This window comes from Phyllostomus hastatus, unplaced genomic scaffold (genome assembly GCF_019186645.2).
Source record: "Phyllostomus hastatus isolate PE091 unplaced genomic scaffold, TTU_PhHast_1.1 phas_contig_150, whole genome shotgun sequence".
NCBI classification, from domain to species: domain Eukaryota; kingdom Metazoa; phylum Chordata; class Mammalia; order Chiroptera; family Phyllostomidae; genus Phyllostomus; species Phyllostomus hastatus.
In genome coordinates this window covers 28,703,985-28,719,008 of record NW_025333611.1, presented here as the reverse complement: position 1 = coordinate 28,719,008, position 15,024 = coordinate 28,703,985, and the positions used below count along the sequence as shown (strand labels likewise).

Sequence of the window (15,024 nt, the reverse complement as noted above, 5' to 3'; positions counted from 1 at the left end):
TATTCTTACAGTTTAAATATATATATTTATAAAAGAAAACACACACACATGGACAGGAGATAAGGCCTCAGATGGCCACCCCAGATGTACAAAGGCTAGCAGCTGAGACCCAATTGATTCCCAAGCAGCCCAGCAGTGCACAGTAAGTACCTGGCAATTCCCCAGGATGCCTACGGTGCATAAATGATCACCTGGGACACCCCAACCCATGTGTAAGGGGTGCAAGGTGGGAAGCTGAGAGTCCCGCTGGGTTGAGAAAGGAAGAAGCCCAGGTTGGAAACCTCTTCCTAACACCTGTTTCCTTCTACCCTATGGAGAGCATGGAGGATTAATGAGATGGTGTCAATGGGGCACTTTAAGCTCAGGAGACAGAGACGCAAGATAAATACAAAGTGTTATTCATTTTCCTCCTTCCCAGCCCTTCTGTCCCATTTTTAAACCTGTTCTTACATAAAAACAGTAAGGCCTCAGGAAATTGGAACCAGCGGGTTCCAGAGCTTTGGAAAATTACATTTGGGAGGACAAGGAGGAACCCACACCAACACATGGGGATTTATTTTGGCCCTCCCACCTCCCCCACAATCACTTTTCCTCCACATCCCAATTCTCCCACAAACAATAGTAAGTATATATTTCATAGATTCCTCCCATGAGCCCAAACCTGTGCTAGGTACGTTATATATACCTCATTTTGGTTACCAACAATTCGAACCCTGCATGGGAGGTAACACTGCATCTCTTTCAAGCAGTGCCCCAGCTCCAGATGTGTCCCCACCTGCCTGAGTCCCTCAGGTCTGACCTTAAATTAACTGTCAGAGGAAAGGTTAAGATATTAAGGTGTTAGTGATAACAATGTAAAGCTCTTACAAGGATTTACATTTTAACAAGAAATGAAGACATGAAATTCAGATGGCAGGATTTCAGATCTTATTAAGAACCGGTAAGGAAACTATCTTGGGCAAAAAGAGGTCCTGAAATCATGTCATAAGTAATGAGAGGCAATGACTACATCATAATAGTTAAGAACTCAAGCTCCGTATCAGATAATGTAAAGTTCAAATCCCAGTTTCTTGTGACTCCAGGAAAGTTCATTAATTTTCTAAGTATCAGTTTCCACATTTGTGAAGTGGAGACAATAACATCTAGCTCGTAAATCAGATAGAGCACTAGCCCTGCATACAGGGTAGCTGTTACTCAGACGGTCCAGACTGGACAAGGCTGCGCCATGATATCCAACAGAGACACACAATATGGCATCACTTAGGCAGGTCAGGTTTGGGTTGTGTTCACCTGGGCAGCCAGGCCCCACAAATCCTTCCTCCTCCTTCTCCCTGAGGTTTGCGCAAATCTGAGCTCAAAAGAACACTAGGGACAGAAGAGAAAATGTGCTCGTGAGACTAAAGAGCAGACGCACTGACAGGAGGCACCCTACATGCTCTGAGGGCAGGAACATCAAACTTCCAACAGCCGAGTTCCTGAGGACAGGCTCTGTGTCATCTTTGCCCCTGTATTCCCCTAGCACAAGGCTTAATTTGTAGTCACCAAACAAAAGAAGGAAGGAACACCACCACCCACAAAATACAGTATGTCTTTTGGATGCCTTGGACTGAGGCCAAGTCCAAATGAGCTGAGTCTGCTGGAAGCCAGGTACCAGCCACACATTCCAGAACAAAGACCACCTTGTCCATTAAGTACCTGGAGCCTTTTATGCCAGAGCCTAGCCATGCTGGTCAGCCTCTACCTGAAGTACCATACACTAGACCGTGGGAGTAGGAGAATATTAATAAAATTTACCTCAGATATATGTGGGTCAAAAGCAGGGATGGATACTCATTTACATCCATCCCTTGTTGCAGGCATAAAGCAACAGGGAATGGTGGAACTGTAAAAACTGAAGCCCTCCTGCCTTGACTAAGGAATGCAGCTGCTACTCAGCTGGTCCACCACAGCCATGAATGCATTCAACTTGAAAACAGAAAACCAGATTTGTATGTGAAATTTTCTTATTTTTAGAACACCAAGAGGACCAAACTACACATCTATAAGCTTTAAATTACAACTTTTGCCTTAGTGTATCTATTAACCAGGCAATTCCTGGCAGTTGTGGCTGTGAACAAGCAACCAAATTCTCATCATCAAGAAAAGCAGATGGGAGGAGGTAGAAGAGGATATAGCAGGGATAAATGGTAACGGAAAAAAAAAACAATAAAAACTACCTATAGCCCTGGCTGGTGTGGCTCAGTGGATTGAGTGCCGGCCTGTGGACCAAAGGGTCACCAGTTCAATTCCTGGTCAGGGCACATGCCTGGGTTGCAGGCTGGGTCCCCAGCTGGGAGCATGCAAGAGGCAACCAGTCAATGTATCTTGTTTCTCTCCCTTTCTTTCTCCCTTTTCTTCCCCTCTATCGAAAAAATAAATTAATATATTTTTTAAAAAACTAAGAGAGAGAAGCAGAAAAAGGCAAGAAGAATGGTGATGATGAGAACATCGCAGAAAGTCCTTCAAAATCTAGGCAGGTCTAGTGTTTGTTTTAATGAGCAAGAGCTGGGAAATCCTCTCTTTCTAGATTTCTTTAGTAAGGTTATCAGAGTAGGTTCAAGAAGGATTAGAAGGAGAATAATGAACCACTGAGTCACATACTTTAAGCCTTATGAAGGCCAAACACTTTTGCAACAATCCTGCCACTGCTCAAAATGTTTTTTGGCTCCCTTTTACTTTCACTTTTGAACCAGGTGTTAAACCATAACCACACATACCACACACACACAATCTGTCATTATTTTACAGTGTACCTCAGTTTTTAGTGGAGGTTATACAAAACTGCTGCTCCCCTTCCTGATCAGCTCACCCTGTTCACCAAATCTGGCTCAGAGTAACTTTGGACTCACTGAAGATGATTCAGTCATATGAACATACCAAAAGTTAGACAGTCATTCAAAAGAGGAATTCTACAAAAGGTCTTCAGAAAAAGCAACATCAAAGGGATGAGGTTGTTAGGATGACAGTAGCTACCATTTACTGAGCCGTTCTTACCATATGCCTGTCACTGGGGTGACGTGTCTTCCATGTCTCACAACTCAGCCAAGTTTCATCTGTGAAGCACATACTTTTATAACCATTTTCCAGGTGAGGATGGATACTAGGCCTATGCAAAATCACAATGGTGGCAGAGCAGAGATTTAAGTCTAGACCTGCCTGACTCCAAAGCCCATGCATGATTTCTGACTAACTTCTGTGTTTTTGTTCTTAGTCATGTGTCCTAATGGTTGTGTCCTGGATACTGAGGAAATAAAGTGGGGGCAATGAGATTACCTTAGCACATCTATTAGCACAGGCCCCTTCCCAAGGGAAGGCTTTCATGGATCAAGTGAGGGACTACAGTCCCAGAGAAAGTAAGACTAGGCCCTCTGCCTGGGCAGTGTCCTGAACAGGAAAGAAAGACCAAGAGGTTAGAGAAGCCAGACAGCCCTTGGTCAGCTCTGAAGTAAATACTGTACTCTGGTGCCCTCTCACCTGGCTTCTCAGAGCTCCCTTCCATGCTGAATCCTTAGCTCCCTCTTCTCCCTGCCACCATCACTCCAAATACCAATTTCCTCTCAACTGACTGGCAAGAAATCCCAGCTAAGGTGTTAGCTGACAACAGCTTACCATGTCACACTTCCTTGCACTTGTATCTGAATAAGAGATTCTTAAAGATCAAAAACGTCAAGATCCAAGAGAATGAATGAATCTCTAATGGTATGTTGGTAGATGCTGTGACAGAAACAGACTGCCGGAGCAACATTCTGGGACAGAAGCATGTCTGACAGAGCCCTAAATTAAACCCCAGAAGCAGCCAATCTCTTACTAAAAATAACAGCTCACATTTATTGACCATTCATTCACCTTATTGTGCCAGTTCCAGTGCTAGGTGCTTTATATATATATATATAGTCACATTTGATCTATACTAAAATCTTAAGAGGCAAGCACCAACCCTGTTATACAGATGAGGCAACAAAGCTTAGAAATGGTCAAAGTGCCAAAATAGGTGGCAAAAAGAGTTTACCAAAGGTCTGTGCTCCTTCCACCGGGTTTCACTACCTCCTTCATTACTCACCACCTTTTTGAAGGCCAGTATACCACACAACCATATCACTTCAGCATCCACACTGCTCGTATGATGTAGCACCCAGGGAAGTGCCACAGCAAGAGCCAGAAGAAAGGCTAGCTCCAGATCATACCTGATATGCATGGTTAACCTTTCCTGGGTGGCCATTAATCTTCACAAATGCCTGCAGGGAGGACAATTCCATGTCTCCAGAAGCACTTGCCGGGACTTCAGGCTCTGAGGAAAGGATCATGACCATATCACCTTACCCACTGGCCATTTTCACTGTTGTGAAGGTGGCTGGCTACATCATTTGGAGTTTAAATGCCATCAGGGCAGCAATTTTTATGGTATGAGAGAAAAGATGCTTCAACTCCTACTTGTGCTTAGCACATGATGAAAGATTATGACAAATGGGTTACAGCTTAGGAACCGACATAAGGATAAAAGCAGCTTCTGTTGATGAAAGTCAGTATTAACATTTTTCTGAGACTAGACTCAATAGAACTAATATAAATGGGCCAGAATAATTATGGCTCTGAAAGCTCATCTTTTTGGTTAGACTATTATCCAGAAGGGACTTACTTACACACAGTCCATAAGTAAATTCATCAGCATGCTTTTGTTAATTGTGCATCTGCTGAAGCTCACGATGGGGAGCACTCAGGTCCTCATGAGCTGCAGGTTGGCGGTGAGGAGGGGGAAACAGCCCTGATCCCCTGTGATGCGTGGGTGCTTTTCTGGGTCAGGCTATGCCAAAGGCAGCCTCAACACTCATGCTATGGCCAGTCCCACCCTCAGGAGTCAATGGGATCTCATTCTCATTTTTCTTGAAGAAGAGGACAAAAAAAACCCAGTACCAACAAAATTCTAGAGAACATTAAAAGTTCAAAAGGATTCATAACTCCCAACTGTATATCCTCTCCTGCTCCACAGAGTGAGGAAATGCAGACAGAAAACAAATGACTTCAGAGACAAAGTGGAAGTTTGCCATGAGAGAAGAGGTGAACCTCATCTGAGCTTGTCATTAAATTCATCACAATTGTTATTTACACTTCAAGGCTCTCCTGCTCCAAAGCCTCCAGCACTTTACTCAACATTTAGTGGGAGTCCCCAGGGTTGGGGAAGGTGGCCAGGGGAGGGTAAAGCTGTCAGAACTGACAGTCAAGGCTTTCCAAGGGAGTGGAAAGAGAGGACATTAGGACCTGGTCAAGGGCAGGGTGTTTCTGATGCAGGCCAGGAGAAACCGGGCCGGGGCCTAAGCATGCTGCAGCCAGGCCAAGCTCAGGACCTTCTCAGGGAGAAGCTTGGCCTTCTCTCCTGTCTGTGCCAATGACAGAAACCCTAAACCATGAAGCCTATGTTAATAAAGAGAGGCCTGGAAGGGAAAAAAGGACAGAAGAAAAGAGGATACAGAGATACAGACAGACTTGAGAAAGCACACGGAAGATAGGAGCAGAGGAAGGAAACGTCTTACTTCATGCTTACCACATAGGCACCAGCTCTTGGGGGAAGTCCTGACCTTCCAGCTCTGCCAAAAACTGGCTGTATGAATTTGGCCAAGATACTTAAAATCTCTTAGCCTTAGTCTGTCTCTTCCTCTTCAAAATGAAGATAATTATAGTTGTCTACTTTATAGTATTGTTGGGGGGATTAAGTGAGAAGAGATATAAAGCACCTAATAACAATGTCTAATACATGGTAAGTTTCATATTATTATTAAAATTATTATCATTATCATCATCATACTTTCCCCAAAGAGAAACTGTACCATGAGCTTTAAACAGAGTCCAGAGGACTCAGAGATAGAGGGGACAAAATACGCAGACTTCGTGACACAGTGCTGGCCACACTCCTGTAAGAAAAATAAAAGCTCACCCCATTCCCACAGCAGCCTGGTGGCATAAAGGCTTTTTTGAACCCAAGAGGGATCCCTCTTGTGATAAGATACTTACTGGGTTCTGATGACTGAAGCAGAAGGTGAAGCAAAAGGCTATCAGTAGCCCAAGCAGCATGCCCAGAGGAGCCATTCTAGATAGGACCAGGCCCTGGGGAAGCATAGGGAGACCTGCTGAATACAAACACAGAAAACAGAAGTTCAACAGGAAGCTCAGTGCCTGATCACCCAGCATCGTGATTCCATGATGTCACCTGTTCAATGAATGTCAGACATTCCCACATAGAGGTACTATAGGTCTTCTGCCACAGGGGTAAATCAATGTGAATGAAGACTCCATCTTCCACAAGGAGTCCAGCCACCCAAAGGGAGACATGACTTTATTGGAACTGAGCCAGTCCTTGTCTCTTTCTTCCTCATTATCAACTTGATAACAGATTGTACAGGGTGGTATTGGCTATAGTAAGAAGAAAAGGAAACTAACCAATTGATTTGTGCATGGACAGACATGGGCCCAAATCTGCATAAGCCTTTATAACCATTCTAAACCATATCTGCAGTTAGACCTGAAGAGAGATGCTATCAGCATCCCCTAAACCAGCAAAATTCAGTATTCTCAAGCCACAAAGCCTTTCACATCACTTTTAAAACAGCCAAACAACTCAAAGTGCAGGCCCTAGTAGCTGTTAAAATTAAAATGACACAAAGATGAAAGGATATCCTATGTTTGTGGACTGGAGAGTTAATATTTTTAAGATGACAATACTACCAAAGCAATATGCAGATTCAATGCAATCCCAATTATGTTTTTTACCAACATGGAGAAAACTACCCTAAAATACATTTGGAATTTCAAGGGAACCAGAGCAGAAAAAAGCCAAGTTGGAAGACTCATACTTCCTGACTTCAAAAACTTACTACAAAGCTACAGTAATGAAAATAGTGTGGTACTGCCATAAGGATAGACATATAAACCAATGGAATAGAATTCAGAGCCCACAAATAATCACATATGTGGTCAATTATTTTCAGTAAGAGTGTCAAGAATATCCACTACAGAAATGACAGACTCTTCAACAAACCATCCTGGGACAATTAGATACCTACATGCAAAGGAATGAAGTAGACCCTTACCTTGCACCATATACAAACATGTAACTCAAAATGAATCAAAGACCTAGATTTAAAGCCAAAACTCTTAGAAGAAAGCATAGGGAAAATCTTAATAACTTTACATTTGACAATAGTTCCTTATATATAACACCAAAAACACAGGTAATAGAAGAAAAAAATAGATAAATTGAATGCCACCAAAATTAAAATGTGTGTGTAAAAGGACAATATCAAGAGAATGAACTTCTGGTCAAGATGGAGGCATAAGTAAACACAGGTTGCCTCCTTGCACAACCACAGCAAAAATTACAACTAAACTACAAAACAATTATCACCCAGAATCATCAGAAAATTGAGTTGTATGAAAATCCAACAACCAAAGAATTAAAGAAATCACATTCATTCAGACAGGTTGGAGGGGCAGAGACACACAGATACACAGAATGGGTAGTCCCACACCCACATGTGGTAGATAAAAATCTGGAGGGATACCTCAGGAGCAAGGGATCCCAGCCCCACACCAGATCACCCAGCCCAGGGTTCCAGTGCCAGGAAGATAAGTCCGCATAACTTCTGGGTGTAAAAACCATGGTGATTGGGGTAGTGGAAGAAACTGGGATTCTCAGATGTCTCCTCTTAAAGGGCCAGCAATGAACTTAGGACTTACACAGACTCACTCCCTGTGGTCTCCAGCACTGGGGCAGCAGCTGGATAGGCACCAGTGGCATACGGGGAGAAAATGAAGTGTCTGGCATCAGGGTGAGTGCCAGAGGATAGCTTCCTCCCAGACAAAACTCCAGAGGCCAGGCATCAACACTGTCCCTGTTCTGAGCATTCCCCCACATAGAGCAGCAGTGTATCAGAGACTCCATCAACTGGGTTTACATGGATTGCCCCGCCCTAGTGATTACCAAAGGCTCCGCCCCATCCAACTTACTGGTGAGCTTTCCTACAATAGGCCAGACTAAGACAGGGAGTCAAAACAGCTCTACATAATAAAAACAAACACAGGGAGGCTGACAAAATGAAGAGACAAAGAAATATGACCCACCTGAAAGAACAGAACAAAACTCCAGAAAAAGAACTAAACAAAATGGAGATAAGCAATCTATCAGATGTAGAATTCAAAACACTGGTTATTAGGATGTTCAAGAATCTCATTGGGTATTTCAACAGCATAAAAAAAGACCGAGGCAGAAATGAAGGTTACACTAAAAAATAAAAATTTACAGGGAACCAACAGTGGAATGCATGAAGCAAAGAATCAGATCAATGATTTGGAACATAAGCAAGAAAAAAAGCATTCAATCAGAACAGCGAGAAGAAAAAAGAATACAAAAAAACAAAGATAGGTTAAGGAGCCTCTGGGACAACTTCAAACATACCAACATTCAAATCATAGGGGTGCCAGAAGGAGAGAAGAGCAAGAAATTGAAAACTTATTTGAAAAAATAATAAAAGAAAACTTCCATAATTTGGTAAAGGAAATAGACCTACATGTCCAGGAAGCTCAGAGAGTTCCAAACAAGATGGGTGCAAACAGGACACAGCATAATTAAAATGCCAAATGTTAAAGATAAAGAGAAAATCTTAAACGCAGCAAGAGAAAACATAGTTACCTACCAAGGAGTTCCCATAGACTGTCAGCTGGTTTCTCAAAAGAAACTTTGTAGGCTACATGGGACTGGCAAGAGTATTCAAAGTGATGAAAAGTAAGGACCTATAACCTAGATTACTCTACCCAGCAAAGCTATCATTTAGAATCCAAAGACAGATAAAGTGCTTCCCAGAGAAGGTAAAGCTAAAGGAGTTCATCATCACCAAGTTGCTATTATATGAAATGTTAAAGGGAATTATTTAAGAAAATGAAGATCAAAACTATGAACAGTAAAATGGCAATAAATTCACAACTATCAACAATTGAATCTAAAAACCCAACTAAGCAAACAAGCATAAGAGAAACAGAATCATCACTCTGAAGATCATTTAGAGGGTTATCAGTTGGGAGGGGGAGAAGGGAGAATGGGGGAAAAGTGTAGGGATTGAGAAGTACAGATTGGTAGGTACAGAGTAGACAGGGGGAGGTTAAGAAGAGTATAGGAAATGGAGTAGCCAGAGATCTTATATACAGGACCCATGGCCATGAACTGAGGACAGGGGGATTGCCAGAGGGAATGGGGGGTACCAGGTAGAGTGGAGCAAAGGGGGGAAAAGTGGAACTATAATAGCATAATCAATAAAATATATATATATTTTAAAATAGAATGAAAGACAATCCATAAAATGGGAGAAAGTATTTGCAAATCATATATCTAATAAGAGTTTAATGTCTAGAATTTATAAACAACTCCATCAGCTCAGACAAGCAATGCAAATTAAAAATGGGCCCCAACAGGTATGGCTCAGTTGGTTGGGCATGGTCCCATGAACCAAAATGTCACTGGTTCAGTTCTGGTCAGGGTACATGCCTAGGTTGCAGGTAGGTTGGGGCACATGCCTGGGCTGCAGGTTCAGTCTCCTGGCATACACATGAAAGATAACCAATCGGTATTTCTTTCACACATTGATGTTTCTCACCCTTCCTGACTCCCTCCCTTCCCCTCTAAAATCAAAAATTAAATTAAGTTAAATTAAAAATGGACAAAGGACTTTCTCCAAAAAAAGATACACAAATGGCAATAGGGATATGAAAATATTATCAACATCATTAATCACTAAGGAAATGCAAATCAAAGCCACAATGACATAACACTTTAAATCCACTACAATTAAACAACAACCACGAAAGAAAATAACAAATGTTAACAAGGATGTAAAGAAACTAGAACCCTCATACATTGCAGGTGGGAATATATAATGATGCAGTTGCTGTGGGACACAATAGGTCAGTTTCCGAAAAAGCTAAACAGAATTACATATGATCCAGTAATTCCACTCATACGTATATATTCCACCCAAAAGACATGAAAACAGTGACTCAGATACTTCCACATGAATGCCAGCAGCATTATTCACAATAACTAAAAAGTGGAAATAACCCAAGAATCCATCAACAGATGAATGTATTTTTTTAGTGTGGTGCATGCATACAGTAGAATATTATTTACAAGTTTCAACAGGAATGAACCTTGAAAACATTATACCGACATAAGCCAGACATAAAATTACAGATACTATATGATTCTATTTAAATGAAATATCTAGAATAGACAAATTTAGAGAGATAATAAAGTAGGTTACAGGTTACCAGGAAACCTACTGGGTACAAAGTTTCTGTTTGAAGTGGTGAAAATAATTTGGTCAGTAAACTAGAGTGGAAGTCAAGAGAATTTAATCCAATTTGACAAATAATCTAGGAAAGGCAGAAAGAAAAACAAAATAAAAGATTTTTAAAAAGTCAAAAAAATTCAGCACATGTCAGTATTAGCCCAAACCCTTATAAAAGGTTTGTGTGGTAATCACACTCAGCTTCTATATACCTTATTAGGCAATTTATTCAATAGAGGCTTAACTAAATTAATGATGGGGGAACATCTCTTAAGAGTATGGTGTTTACTTTTCTCTTTCCTATCCCTGCCACACTCCTCCATGTTCCACCTCAAGAAATTGGTCTGTGACAAGACTGCAGTGGTACTGAAAGCCCTGCCTGCACCACTCTCAGAAGTTATTACCCTCTTGCCCAGCCCACCCCTTCTCAAGGGCAGACAGAAACTTTCCCTAAGGACATCTGGAGCCATGAAAGAAAACAGCCCTGCTGGACCGGCACAGTGCTAAAAAAGCACAGCCAAATGGAAAAGCAAGGCTTGGGTGCTATAAATAGCTGCTACACTCACCCAGCAGCAAAAGACTTTGCTTTCTGCCAGCTTCTCCCCTCTTTTTTTGTCGACAAAATGGACCGGCTGAATGCCACATAAGCTTCCCTCAGCAACCTGGCTCCCTGGGGCACCAATCACATTGAAAGACAGGGAATGAGTTCACAGCATGGCACTAGGTTCTGGACAGGTGCCTGGCCATGCCTGGGTATGAGGAGGTTGGGAGCCAGGCTGGATAAGGATGAATGAGGGGCAGGAGCTGCCACATCAGGAGAGAGAAGGGTGCAAAGGGAGGTGGGTCCCAAGATACCTTTCTTACCCCTGCAGCCTTGGCTGTGGGGAAAAAGGAATAAAAAATGGAAGTGGGGGACTCACAGCATTATGAGGACAACATATAAGAAAGAACAAAGATTATCCCAAAATCCATAGATTCCCTTTCCCCTATGTAAGATTGTATATGCATATGGGTATGCATGTACACACAGAGTTAGATGCTCCCTTCTGACAGGTATAAACACTGGAACTGGTGCTGGGGAAAAACATGAGGAGGAAGAGATAAATGAAAATAAAGATGTCAAAGGCAGAGACAACAAATCAGCAGGAGCAGGAGACCCAGAAAGGACGGAGGAAGAAGAGACTGGGGGCAGCTGACAGTGCACAAACAGCAACTTCCCCACTCCTGGAGTGGGAAGGGGAGTGAGGAAAGAGACAAATGGCAGCTTCTACAGGGCTCCTGGTGCCTCCAACTCCCACACACACATTAACGCCCTCAGAAGCATTTTCTGTCAATACTAAGAATGAGATCAATTGCAAATGAATCCTTCGTGTCTCCCCAATAATTCTAAATGGGCTGCACACCTGACAAATTTACTATCTCCGTATATGTTTTTCCATGAAACAGGGAGAGAGAGAACGTGGAGGGTGGGAAAGTGGGTGAGGAGAGACCTCAATGAGGTGAGACTGGGAGAAAGGTGTGAGAGTTTATCAGGCTTTGCAGGGGCACCCAGAGGGCGAGTGCAAACTCTGCAGCAAGCAGGCATGGATAATGGCGTCCTCTGTCCTCTTATGGCCCGGCCTGCAGCCATGTCACCTGCTCTCCTCCTTATTCAGGATATGGCAGGTGGACAACAAGCAGACATTGTTTTCCCTGGGCTTAATGCTGAAGCTGGGAAGACAGGAGGAAAGAGGGAAAGGGGAAGCGGCACGCAGGTATGTTCTTCCAGGATGGCCTACCACCTCGAGCAGGGACCTAGGCAGCAGCAGCAAAAGAAAACCTCAGACCCTGACATAAATAAAGCCAAAGTCAAGGCAACACATTGAGGCACAGGTTGGCACACTCAGCCTGAGGTTAGTGCCCTCTGCAGACCACTTACCACCCACTAACTCTGGGTTCACCTCATCAACTGCCTCTGCACATCCAGTAAACAAACCCTCCTTAGCTCTCAATGGAGGACAGACCTACACCTTTATTTTTACATCCTCCTTCCAACTTGAAATACTAGCTTTCGGTCCAAGAAAGGGAAACATTTCAATGTTCATTAAGTATCCTTGGGCTTTGGGACAAAAGAGATAAGGTATTTGAGATATCCATTTTCCTACCAAAATTGGCCATTTGCAGGCTGTACTTCCACTTAAATTAAGGTTGGATGCTCTCAGGAATCTGTACTGCCAGTTCACTGAAGCCAAAGAAGATGACAGGAGTGTAGGGAAAAGGCGGCCTATGGACTGACTGCCTAGCCATTACTTCCCTCAGTGCCTCATGTCCTCCACTCATTCAGACAGGACTGGGGGAGGGTACTGGATCCTATGTAAATAAGACATCCTCCCATAACTGTCTTTTCTTAAGGCAGGGAAGGATTCAAGAAGCCAACAAAGGAAGAAAGACTGGACTGCTGGCAGGCCCCATGGACAGTGTCTGCTTTCCAGTCACAGGGCCCAAGCACAGGGGACCAGGAAAAGGTCCCTCAGTAAGCAGAGCCACCTCAGAAGCCTATCTAGGAGCACTTGGAACTCCATCTTATAAAATGCTCACGCTCTTGACCTATGCTGTACATCTATGTATTTGTTTCCCCAATTATTTTGGAAAAGTAAAAGAGCAAGAATTCCTACCTTCATCTTATAAGGAGAAAACTGAAGCAGAGATAAAAACATTGGACAGAAAGTGTAGTACAGTCATACCTTGGTACTCATCAGCTTCAGAACTCGTCAAAGCCTGTACTCGTCACATTTTGATAAGAAAAAAACATTTAGGCACTCTCAGCACTTGCTCAGGACTCATCCCACTTGCTAGAACTTATATGAGTCACTACACCACCCCGCAAGAGAAAATCTTCATTACCTATCACTTGCTTGCCACTTGGTGCCCCTCTCTCACGATGAAACAGAGGTCTATGCATCAGTCTCACAGGAGCTCCTGAAGAGTGCAGAACCCCCACATATTCATCATTACTTGTCTTATACTTTTGCACATTTTAAGTGCTAATCATGGGTCACAAAAAGGTTAAGAATGATACCACTAAGCCTAAAAAGCAGTTAATGAGAACCATAATAAAAAAGAAAAAAGAGATTGTCACTAAGTATGAAAGTGGTGTGAGTGTGACTGATATCACTCATATGTTCAAGATGCAGAGAATGATGATCTTGATGATAGTGAGAAATAAGGAAGCGATTAAAGCAGCCAACATTGCTAAAGGTATAAAATTTGTGAGTAAGCAACATTCACAGACATTGGAAGAAGTTTGAAAAATTGCTTTACATTTGGATTAATGGAAAACAGCGGGTGACAGAATTTCTAAGGCAATAATTTGCAAGCAGACTAGGCAATTGCATGCTGAGCTGTTAAAAGACAAGCCTGAAACAAGGGTGTGAGAGCACTGAAGTGTTTAAAGCCAGTCATGGATGGTTTGATAAATTTTAAAAAAGAACTGGCATTCATAGTGTGAAGAGGCATGGAGAGGCAGCCAGTGCCAAAAAAGAAGCTCCAGAGTTTAGGGGGTATGTTGAGGCTGAGGGTTTTGTCCCCCCAACAAGTGTTTAACTACGATGAGGCTAGTTTGCTCTGGAAGAAAATGCCTAACAGAACCCACATCACTCAAGAGGAGAAGGCACTGCCAAGGCACAAGCGGATGAAGGACAAGCTAACTATGTTGTATGGGAATGCTAGAGGGGATTGAAAACTTAAGCCTCTACTAGGGTATCACAGTGAAAACCTACGAGTGTTCAAGAGACAGAATGTGATAAAAAGCAAGTTACATGTGATGTGGAGGGCCAATACTAAAGCTTGGGTGATAAGGAAGTTCTTTCTAGAGTAGACGAACAAAGTTTTGGGCTCTTGTGTGAAAAAACATTTGCAGGAAAACAAATTGCTTTTGAAGGGCTTTGTTTATTATGGACAACGCTCCTGCTCACCTTCCAGGCTTGGAGGACGACTTACTTGAGGAGCTGAATTTCATAACCGTGAAGTTCTTGCCCCTAACACAACTCTGCTCCAGCCCATGGACCAGCAGTTCATTTCCAACTCCAAAAACCTACATGAAGGTCCTTTTCCAGAGGTGTTTTGAAGTAACCTCTGATATACAGCTGACACTCAGAGAGCTCTAGAAGGACCATTTTAATACCCTCCACTGTGTTACTCTCACAGATGAGGCCTGGTGTAAAGTCTCTTACAAGACCATGAACTCTACCTGGAAGAAACTGTGTCCAGAAGCTGTAACTCCAAGGAACTTGGAAGGCTTTAAGGATGATCCTGGTGGCCTGACAGTGAAGTATATTATGTCTCTGGGCAGGTCTAGGGGCCTGCAGTTCAATGATGAAGATGTCGAAGAGTTAGTGGAGGAGCACAGAGCAGAGCTGAGCACTGAGGAGCTGCGGAAACTTCAAAAGGAGCAGCAACAGAGAGTGACTGAGGAAATTTCTTCTGGTGAGGAGGAGGGAAGGGAGGAAGCCTCTACTGCTGATAAAAGAAATGTGTGGTAAATGGGCTGAAGTGCAAAACTTTGTGGAGAAGTATCATCCAGACAAAGCTCTAACAAGCCAAATGTGGACCTGTTTAATGAACGATGTCACACTTTAGAAACATTTTGAAACAAAGACAGAAACAAGTTTCTCTTGAT

At 42.8% G+C, this 15,024-nt stretch overlaps 1 protein-coding gene across 3 annotated transcripts in view; it reads right to left on the bottom strand.

Moving 5' to 3' along the window:
- SIL1 (SIL1 nucleotide exchange factor) overlaps positions 1 to 15,024 on the bottom strand; it is a 225,159-nt gene that overhangs the window by 157,240 nt on the left and 52,895 nt on the right. For 2 of the 3 annotated variants that reach the window (XM_045823573.1, XM_045823554.1), the window contains exon 2: positions 6,046 to 6,161. In XM_045823573.1, the coding sequence (XP_045679529.1) occupies positions 6,046 to 6,150 (105 nt within the window). In that variant the 5' untranslated portion in view covers positions 6,151 to 6,161. The remainder of the gene's footprint in view (positions 1 to 6,045; positions 6,162 to 15,024) is intronic. The other variant, XM_045823562.1, reaches the window with a different exon arrangement.